Source organism: Barbatula barbatula, assembly GCF_947034865.1.
Source record: "Barbatula barbatula genome assembly, chromosome: 20".
Classification (NCBI taxonomy): domain Eukaryota; kingdom Metazoa; phylum Chordata; class Actinopteri; order Cypriniformes; family Nemacheilidae; genus Barbatula; species Barbatula barbatula.
This window is the reverse complement of record NC_136783.1, coordinates 16146241-16156826: the sequence shown is the minus strand read 5'-3', so window position 1 is coordinate 16156826 and position 10586 is coordinate 16146241. Positions and strand designations below refer to the sequence as shown.

Genomic DNA, 10586 nt, shown 5'->3' with positions numbered 1-10586 from the left:
CTTCGAATGTTAAAAAGAAACTTAAGATTTATTTTTGGTTTTGATATGTTCTGTATGGTTTGTTGAATATTTTTCGAAGCTCTGCGTTGAGAACGTATCCATCGTGTCTGGTTCCATATTAATCCTATAAACCCCAGAAATTGTTTTTCTTTTATTGTTGTCGCAGAGACTGTCTGGGACGGACACAGCAACTGATTGTTTGACTCGAGTTCACAGTGCTTCCTTTGTAAGCCTCAAACTTTGAATTTGTGATGTTTCCATTTCCTTCATCGTTTGTAACGAATGCTTTGTCCATGAGAAATATTGTCAAATGGGCAAAGGGCAAAAATGTGAAGGTGGGAATGGGAGTGCAATGGGAGTACAAACGATATGTTTCCGAAGCAGAATTACGGCATTAGGCATTTGGAAATCGAGGTCCACTGAGTGTTCTTCAGATCTGCATTCAGGTGAAGTGTCCAAAACAGCATCTGAAGATAAAACATTGTTGATTTGTTCAGTGGAATTGACCTTTGAAGAGTCTAAAGCCATGGTCAAAAGTCCTGGTACGATCTCCATCAGGTTTTTCTGTGCTGACCTGTCTGGACAGATGGATTTAAGAAGTAATTTGTTTCACTGAACAAAACTTTCTGCAAAGTTAAAGGTTCGTGTTAAAAACATTTACACTATATACAGTTTTAAATAACAATTACAGATGTATAAAGTAACATGCATAGCAAAAAGATGTCTGTATCTTAACATCTGGTAGAAATGATTGAACATGTGAGTGTCTCATAGCAGAGCATTTGAGATGTTCCTATGGCAGTCACTAGTTTTTGGGAGATTTAACCAACGTACAGTGCATCCAGAAAGTATTCACAGCGCTTCACTTTTCCCACATTTTGTCATGTTAAAGGCTCATTGTTAACCTTCAGACTCAAAGCCTGGCATGACCTACTAATACACTGTGTTTAAACCTCTGAGGCCAGAGGGGTCCTGTTCTGGATAACAGCATTCCGTCATATCTCATCTGGGGCTTAAAACACCTGTCAATGGCTCCTGTCGAATCTTTTCTGGAAAGTGTTCTGGATCATGCTGGCTTTGTCTCTGTGATGATGTCCCACTCAGCAAGAGTGACATACGGATATTGTTGTTAAGCTAGTTTTGATATTGGTTAGATGGTGTCGGTCATGCCTGGTCTTTGAAATCTAGATATGAAAAGATGACTTCCATCAGTCAATTCAGATCCATTCTGCAATAAGTATGCCTATTTCTTTCTTTATATCAACCACGTGGAATCGTAAGTTAAAATAAATGTATGCATAGAAAGATACACGGACCGTATTTACGATAACTTGTTACTTAAATGTTTTCTTTATATGGAATATAGTCTGAAATAAAACAAAAGTTTTAAATAAAACAAGCGATCCAGATCCGCACACTTTAAACGTGTAAAACAGTGCCATCTGGCGGACAACACATTGAATGGACTACAAAAACAAGGGAAGACAAGAGTTGTTTTCTCAATGCAGTCACATTTATTGGCTTTCTCTATGCACAGTTACTAAGCAGCCTCGTGAGCTGGCAAGAAATGGTTGAAATTTACAATGGAATTCACACAATGTTTACTAAAAAATAAATACAGGACCGAGAGTGTTGCGCAGCTCAAAAATATACAAAGGCTTGGAATTAAATGTAAACTTTTAAAACATTTTACAAAATGAAACAGTTGTGTCTTTTTTACTTTAGAAATTTCATATGTACACGTTTATACAAAAATACAAAATGGACTCAAATCTCTTGAAGTGGAACTTGTATGCTGAGTGAGATTTGTTTCCTGTTTATTGTAACTGAATGAGATGCATCTTTTATTCTAAGACCGTTTCACTTAAGCGTTTTGTGTAAGTCCATCAATTAGTTTACTACACGTCTGAAAACCTTTGGCAAAAGCAGGCTGTGCTTCTACAGAAATACTGAGTAACTCAAGTTACAATGTATTTAGAACATTTTTAAACACGAAAGCAGTCAATGATGAATCATGATACTTCAGTTACAACAAAGGAAAGGAAACAATAACATAATTCTCTTTATGAAGCCTGTCTTTGTTTAAATGTCATTTTCTTCTGTAAGTTACTGATATATGATTTTTATAAAGTACCTTGTACATGTTTAAAACAGTCCAAAGCTTGCTTGAGGTAAATTAACTATGACAAAGATTAAAATTTCCTTTCATTTTTAATAAGATGCAAGCAAGGCCCAAATTGACTGGTCATCTCCACTGTGGGTGGGTGACACCGCAACTACTGTTATGAAATAAATAAAAAAATACACACATTGCTACATTTCTGAATTTCGGAGTTGTCACGAGTGTTATGATGACTGCTTTCGCACTGTTAGCACAATGCATCGTAGAGACATTTATCCAAAGAAATCCTGATGATGGCAAAAAGTATTTCTCATTTTTTTTGGATGGCAACAATGAGAGTATATGGCCTGGCTATAGGATTCAAAGCACCAAAACATTTAACTACAATTCTTGAACATATATAGTAGCTCATTGGTTAAGAATGCAAGTTTACAGCGAATTAAAAAGGTTTACAAGTATCTTCATCATTGGCCGATACACCCCTGATATGAAATACATTTGTTCTTCTTTTATTTAAATAAAGCTTTATAATTATTATTTTCCAAATTTATTAACAAAATAATTCTCTGGATAAAATATCCCGTAATTAAAAATATTTTTTCTATTAAATGTTGCAATCTTTAGATTTCATAGATTTAGTTCTAATACATGGATGCAAGAAAAAAGGAAAAGTCTGTACTTCCAAAAGTCTGGAGTTATAAAACAAAGCTAATTGAGACAGGGTTGTATTCAAATAAGACGGGAAAAAAAACCCACTTAAAACAGAATAGATGTGGCTCAGCATTGCCCAAGGAAATACAGTTGGTGTCTCAGAATATTTGGGAAGGTTTCTCTACTGATATAAATTAATAAAAATAATTACATCTCTCCAACATACAGTACATGACAAACCAACAACAGGTCAGAGAAAATGCCTGAAATATGTCAAACATCCATGTACATACAGATGAGCAATGAAGTTCACCTTTCACTTTATGTCCCAGAGATTGTGATGTAAAATTGTATTCACCTTATATTATCCCTAACTATAATTCTATCATCCTTTAAATATATATATATATATATATATATATATATATTTGGCTCACCTGCCTCAAACAGCTCTTTCCAAGCACACAAACTGTCAACGAATCATTACGTAAGATGGTCCAATTCCTCCACTTGGGGGAAAAAGCTCAAACTGTGTATACAGTGATGTAAAACCGCAAATTGTACACAATTTGTACACTTACTGAACACAGCACATACTCAACAAATTCAAGTGAAAATCAAAATAAAATTTTCATGTGGAGATGTCCATTTGACATGTTCAAGTGTTTTATTGCATGCTGTACAAAGGATGAAAACGAAAAATTACGACCACAGCGGAAAAACTTGAATCAGAAATAGACTCTCTTTTCACAGCTTGTCATCTTCCCTCCAGTGGCACAGTGTAAGCTTGACAAATCAAACAGGGTTCTCATTTCCACCTTGAAAGTTTCACTTTAAAAGCGAATATTAATTCTTCTTCAAACGAACAGTATGTTGATTTTAAGGGTATTCACAGAATACAGTGACATGGAGGTGAAATTATCTCAAGTCCTCACTTCGTCTGCGTTTACAAGTCTATACACGTGATGACACCTGAAGAACGTGACAAAAATACACCCAATTTGGGTCTTTAAAATGAACAGGTAAAAAGAATAAATACGTTGTTGGAATGTTGTTTGACACCCCGCTCAAACAGAGTGGAGCATAACAAAAAATTGGATGACTTTTGTTAACCATGATTTTAACAGTATGTCACGTTATATATTTTAAAATACACAGGTAATCAAATTCACAATTAATAATTTCTAAACGGACCCACTTCTTGGCTTATGTTCATTAAATCCTTGGCTTTCTTTGTCTCAGAAGTTTTTTTCTATGCATTGTTAGACATCTTCACCTAAGAGCTTTAGTGCGATTGTCCTCAGTAAACCTTCAAATCATTGCATTTAACTATACTGGATCATATAATATAGCTCATACAGTAACTTTGTGATGGATAATGGAAATCATTTTCATAAAATATATATTTTTAAAAAGTCAATGTTTTAGTATGACTCATTAGTCATTTGACCTCATTTTAGAGACAAAACAAAAAATAAAAATGCGATTAAAATTAAATAAACACTGTCAAAACGGCAACAATCTACTCACAAATCCATTTCCAAGGCTTCACTTGACCTACAAAAGCGGATTAAAGAAATCAACCTGTGTCTTTTCACAACAACAAACATTTTAAGGAAAACTAAGATCTTAATATGCCTACAGCACTCCCAAATGTTTTCATACTATCAAAAATGTACCATTTTGTGGTAAAACAAAACCACGCCACTAAGAAGAGCGGTCATCGTGTGGACTACCATCTGAGTTCTCAGTCTCTCCTTCAGATATGGCCTGCATCGGAGCCATGTAAAGCCGACTCCGCGTACTATAGCGGCTACTATTCGCCGCAGGTGGAATTCTGGACCGTCCCTGTCTGGAGGCAGCTGACATGGTCAGCGTTTTTGGGGAGAATCCCTCACTGTTGGCCTTAGGTAACGCGATTGGAAGTGTATCACCGCAACTGAAATCCTGTAGGGGTTGGGTGGGCTCCTCTGGTTGCCTTGCAGCTTCTAAAAGCAGCTCTCCTTGGGATTTGGGCATGATGGGGCTCTTAAGGATCTCTGTTGCAGACATGCGGTAACTCGAGTCTGTACGACTACCCTTCTTTAGTAGCAGGAGTTTGAACTCCTCACTGGACGTGCTGGACTTTTTGGCACTCCTGTAGATGGGTCCTGAGGCTCGCTGGGAGATGTTTGGGGAGACCGTGGCTGCGGGTGTAACCGGGCATACAGTTGGAGTACTGACGGGAGCTGTCGCAGGAACTACGCCAGGCCGACCTGTTACGTTCATCTCCCCGGAATCTTTCCATCCAAGCACTTTTCGTTTAGATCTGAAATAATTTGGTAAACAGGGTTTTCGGATTACATATGTGTTTAGGATTGCATGTCAAAATTAGCATCCAAAGTAACTTTTAGCAGCAAGACTCATAAAACAAGCCATACCTGTGTATCATTGCAAACAGATCTTCAGTTGTGCGTAGTTTGTTAGGGGATGGGAAAACACTATCATCATCAGTTTTGGAGTCATCCGCCAAAGGAGAGGATGAATTGTCACTGGGAGTTGAATCTGTTAAAATAAAGGCATTTGTGCATTAAACTCGACCTTAGTTACCCCACTAAAAGCAATAAAGGGATAAGTCACCCGAAAATGAAAATTCTTTGAAATGAAAAGAGGGTGAGTAACCTACTGAGCTGAACCTACAACAAAAACAGTATTTGAACATCTAAGACTGGTGCCATATTAGATTTTCAATTACCCTTGCTAAAGTAGTCCTCTGTGTCTGGGGTCGACTCTTCCTCTCTTGTGTCCTGTGAGGCACTTCTGGTTGCGACACCTGATGTCCCATATTCCTCCTCTCTGCCTAGCACATCGCTGATTGTGTAAGTGTGCGATGGCTTTTGAGTTGAAACAGGCACTTTGTCAGGACTGTTGCACGGTACAAAAATGCTCCTCTGGATATCACTGTAAGCTGGGGGTGGCATTGTGCTGGCCAGAGACATGGGCTCTGCTGAAAAGTCTGACCTTAATAGTTGACTTAGTTCTTGTTTAAGTCTCTCTGGTGTTGTCAGTTGCTCATCTGGGTACCATCTGTGGTCTTGTTCCTGCTGAGAGCTGTGCATCACAGTACCTTCAAATAATCTCGCCGATGAGTCTTTTTCAGGATTAGGGTCTACAGGTGTTCTGAAAGCGGTCATTGCCCAGTAAGTACCAGGACCAATCCTCTCTTGTCTTATTCTTACCTCTTCAATGTTTTCCACTACAGGTGGAACCTGTGACTCGCAAATCTGCGTCGCAGGGGGTTTGTAAGCTGGTGGTTTTCTGTTGTGCCTGCTGCCACAGGGTGTTGCATCGGTTATCACTGTGGGACACTTGGGGCGTGTAGCTGGTTTTATGTTGGCAAGATCATACCCTTGGTTCCTGTCAAGTGGTCTACTAATAGATCGCAGTTGCACTGCTCTGAGAACATTTGGAGTGATGGCCAAATGTACTGAACTAGGCGGTGGGCATGGCGCACTCTCTGTAGTAGATGCGGTGGCGGCGACAGTAGTGCAAGATTCTGCAGCAGCGCGAGCTACTGCAGCAGCAGCTGCGGCTGCGCTACGGGCTTCTGCAGCTGCTGCTGCAGCTATGGCAGCTTTCTGCTTATTCTGGTGGAGGATGTATGTCTGATTTCTATGAGTGAAATGTTTGCTGTGAAGAGCACTTAGGTCGAGGTGACTAGGGGGTATGGCCTGGAAGTCATTCTCCCTCCTGGAGAAGTCTCTGACCGAAAGCTGTGTCTGTTGCAAGGAACATAGTGAGGACTTCCTTTCAGGGACTTTGGGTTTCCTCTTGCCGGTGTTTGGAGACAGAGGTCCTGGGAAGAAAGCAGAGGGGAAGGAAGATGTAGGCGTCTCGGATTGACTGGAATATCCACTGGAAGGAGACGCTAAGCCAGCCAGCTTTTCAGGGGAACACAGCTTGATGTCACCCTCAGGGGGAGGAAGAGTTGGGGAAGTAGGCCTAGACCTGGGTTGGCAGGCTTGCATTTCTGCACTTTCCGGGGTCTTGATGCATTCGATAACATTTGTACCTGTAGGAGTGCTAGAGTTGGACATGGACCTGTATGGGTCATTTGATTTCAAGTCATTGTGGAGCCAGAGGTCTGCATAGTCTGCTTGCACAGCACCTTCACCCTTGAAGGAATGTGTGTCTGAGGAACTAAACGGAGAGGAGCAGTCAAGTATATCCCTGACATTGTCCACTCCCCATGCACCAAGCGACTCGAGACCCGCAGCATCAAGGTGCCCTACAGAACTGGCCAAGTCCAGCTGCAGTTTCATCTCCCTGGAAGACAAGGGCAGTGGCAGCTCGCTAGTAATCTTTGGTTCGTTCTCCTTCAGAACATTCACACCACTGCTTGTTTCCTTTAATGAAGAGTTACGTTTTGGTGGGGGTGGCTTGGCCTTTGGTTTTCTCAAGGAGAGACACGGTCTCCCTAATGTCCTGGTTGCTTTAAATTCCGACTCAGGGTATTCCCCCATGCCAGGGGCTATGTTGCCACTGGGGCCACAGTCAGGGTCAATGGCTGCATAGTTATAGTAGCTTCTGCTACCCTTAAGACCACAATCAAAGTGCATTGAGGAATAGAAGCCTCCGGTGTCGACGATATACCTTGTCTCTGATTTCCCAGTGGATGCTTGTTCGCTGAAGCTTTCATAAGTTTCCCCGCTGGAAAAACTGGGACAGCTGACACCACTTTCATCCTCTCTGGAATAGTTTGGGCTGAAGTCTTGAGGGCAGGGTTGATCTTGCTGGTCCTGGGTGCAGTTCCACTCACCATCACTGGCAGTACTGACCCCTGCATCATCCATCTGATCAGTAGCTGATGAGGTAAAAGAATTGGATCTGTGGCCCTGTCCTTGCGGCTTGTCTATGTGGTAGGGGTCAATTATAAAGCCAGTGGTGTCATCAATGACATGGGATCCGATATTGAGGGAAAGTTCTGAATCACAGTGTGAAGATCCAGTCAGGGGAGGCGAGGCAGCAGGTGGAATAGTCTCAGAAGTCTGCGACGGGCATGTGGAGCTGCTTCCACTCCAGTTGCCGCTTGAGGACTGGTGGTCCTCTTTATGGTCCATTTGGCCTCCAAGCACTCCTGTGGTAGATGTAGAGTGAATGGGACTGCTGAAAGTATCTGAGCTGGAGGAGATTTCACAGCTCCCCATGTCAACTTTGCGTGGTAGCCTGGATCTGCCTCTCTCGTTCCACGAGTGGTCAGGGGTCCCGGAGTGCTGCGTACACTTGAGGCTGCCAAACTGGAGCTCTGGCATAGCCTGGTCATCAGTACTTTCCTCTTCATCCTTTGGAATTCTCTGTCCAGGACTGGGCAGGAAGTCATCCGTCTCATAAGGAGAGAGCTCACCGTCTTCCTCATCGTCTTCGTCATCATCTTCCTCATCACTGTCATCTTGATCCTCATCCAGAAGCCTGCCACCCTCACGGGGTAAACTTCTAGAACGGACGCGTGTAGCTGATGCTGCGGCATAAACAGTATCCGAGCGATCCGGAAGGGAGGTGATGTTTCCTGTGGAGTGTGAAAGAGAAGCTGGTATTCCTTGACCCCGTTGGGCACGGATACGCCTCCGGGATGGAGCAGCGATCAGGAAGTCATCTGTCTGGCAGCCAGAGTCTTTGGTGTGCAATACTCGGCCACTCAGGGATAGATCCTCATGCCAAAGTGACTTGTGTGGGTTGGCATGGATAATCACTGTTCTCTCTCTGGCAACAGGTGATTCATCAGAATCTATAGGTAAATGAGAAAAACAATAGGAATCTATTATTTAGAAAATAGAAAAAGATTATATTCTCCAGATTAAAAAATGCTTTGCATTTGGAATAATTTCAATGAACAGCTGCTTGTAGACCGTACCCATGTCTTGTTGTACTCGTTTGGGGATGCCAGTGATCGTTTTTCGCCTCCTGAGTTTCCTTCGCCTCTGTAGAACTGACTGTGAATGAACAAGAGAGCAGCGAGCACTGGCTTCTCTGTCAAATCCAACACCTATGGAGGATGAAGATAGTAATGTAAGTAATGAACTCTCTCAAATCAATCATATTCATTTTGCCACCTGGTCTTTATTTTCACTATATTTTCTAATATTTTATATACTTAAAAATGTACTGTTTGTAGTTCATGTTTCTTCAATGTGGACAGACTCCAATGGAATGTCACTTTACCCGAGACATTGATGGGAATGATACAGGAGGAAATCACTTGAGACTCATTTTTCAATCTCTCCTCCGGTGTAGGAAGAGGCAGAGATTTGCACCAGTTGGTCTGTTTGTCCAGGGTTGTAGGGACATTTGGAACAGGACATTTAGGCCTGTGGTTCAATGCTGGTATTTCTCCGTCTGTTTCCGTGTTGGTGCCAGCCTAATAACAAATTATGTTAAGACTGTTAGACACACTTGAATGTAAGATTAAAACTTTAACAACAGAATTACATATCTATACTGTGGCCCAACTAAATGACATTACATAATATCTAAGTTTATCTTATATAAATATTTTTAGGGTGACTATAGGAGATTGTAATTAAAAAAACAAATGTTCGCAAAGATCAAGGGAACATAGAGAAGAAAGAAGACTGGATGAGGAAAATAAAACACTGGCAAAGGGTGAACATCATCTCTATGCCAGTTAATATTTCTAAAAAAACAAGAATTTTATGTGAATGTTCTTTATGTGGAAAGGTTGAAATGAGAGATAGATTAAGACAGAAAGGGATACTGGTACATAAAAGTAAAATTGCAAGTAAAAGAGACTGCAGAATTAACAGACATGATCACATCATGTCTACAGACAAGTCAAGGGGATGTTTTGCTCTTCTTTAATAGTGTTAAAACAGGAAGGAAAACTAGAAATTGTTAGTAGAGAGAGGGTATGTGAATATATGAGATTATAAACAAGCAGACATTTAAGGTGGCAAAATACCTTTCTAATCCAGGGAATGAAGAAACAACACTGAATAAGGGAGGGGGAATGGGAGCGTTGGTACTAAAATAAAACAAATTCATAACACAGGACTAAATGATAAACAAGAACAACATAAATGAAATAACTCAAACATGGAAAAGCAGATGTTAAGCAGACATGGAGCGCCTGTGCTGTATGGGGACAGAGATGACACAGTCACAGGAAATGAAGCAACAAAAGACTCCCATCAACAGTGAAGACTTCTGTTAATGTCTCCATTTCATATACACCTAAATAAAACTGAAACACACAGGCTGAAATGAAAGTTTTAGTTAGTTGTGGATAAAATAGGAATTTTCTGAATTCAAAGATTATGTTGTTATGGAGTTATTTCAATCAACCTGGCATCAAACCAAGCTTTGATGAAACCGGTACTTTGGAAAACAAAGAACAAGCTCACAAGTCCTATATTCACATCTTCTAACAGAATGTTAGTTACCTTTCTGAGGACTGGTTTGATGTCAGCCTCCTTGGCTGGCCTCTCCTGCAGCGAGGGAGGTTCAAGGGACAAAAAAGGAAGAACCCCAGAATACTTTTTAACCAATTAAATTGAAATGTTCATTTCAAATAAACGGACACAATAAAATAACATATAGCTGCATATTCAAAACACTTCCTGAAATCAAATTCTGGAATGTTATTTTGGTATTTATAATGTTTGTGTACTTATTTTAGGTTAAAAACTTGTAACAGATACAAGCATTAAAAGGATTGCTCCACACAAAAATCTAAATTATGTCACCATTAAATCACCCTCAAGTTATTCCAAACTTTATTCTGTTGAACACAAAGAAATATATTTGGAAAAAGTGACAG

At 40.6% G+C, this 10586-nt stretch overlaps 1 protein-coding gene across 1 annotated transcript in view; it reads right to left on the bottom strand.

Annotated features, from left to right (window-relative positions):
• Positions 1 to 4480: 4480 nt before the first annotated feature.
• Positions 4481 to 10586, bottom strand: part of nhsb (Nance-Horan syndrome b (congenital cataracts and dental anomalies)) — a gene marked incomplete at both ends in the record, with an annotated part of 43120 nt that continues 37014 nt past the window's right edge. Inside the window, 7 exons of the mRNA XM_079483806.1 lie at positions 4481 to 5081; positions 5194 to 5317; positions 5508 to 8537; positions 8664 to 8795; positions 8972 to 9167; positions 9729 to 9791; positions 10210 to 10254. Coding sequence (XP_079339932.1) covers positions 4481 to 5081; positions 5194 to 5317; positions 5508 to 8537; positions 8664 to 8795; positions 8972 to 9167; positions 9729 to 9791; positions 10210 to 10254 — 4191 coding nt within the window. The remainder of the gene's footprint in view (positions 5082 to 5193; positions 5318 to 5507; positions 8538 to 8663; positions 8796 to 8971; positions 9168 to 9728; positions 9792 to 10209; positions 10255 to 10586) is intronic.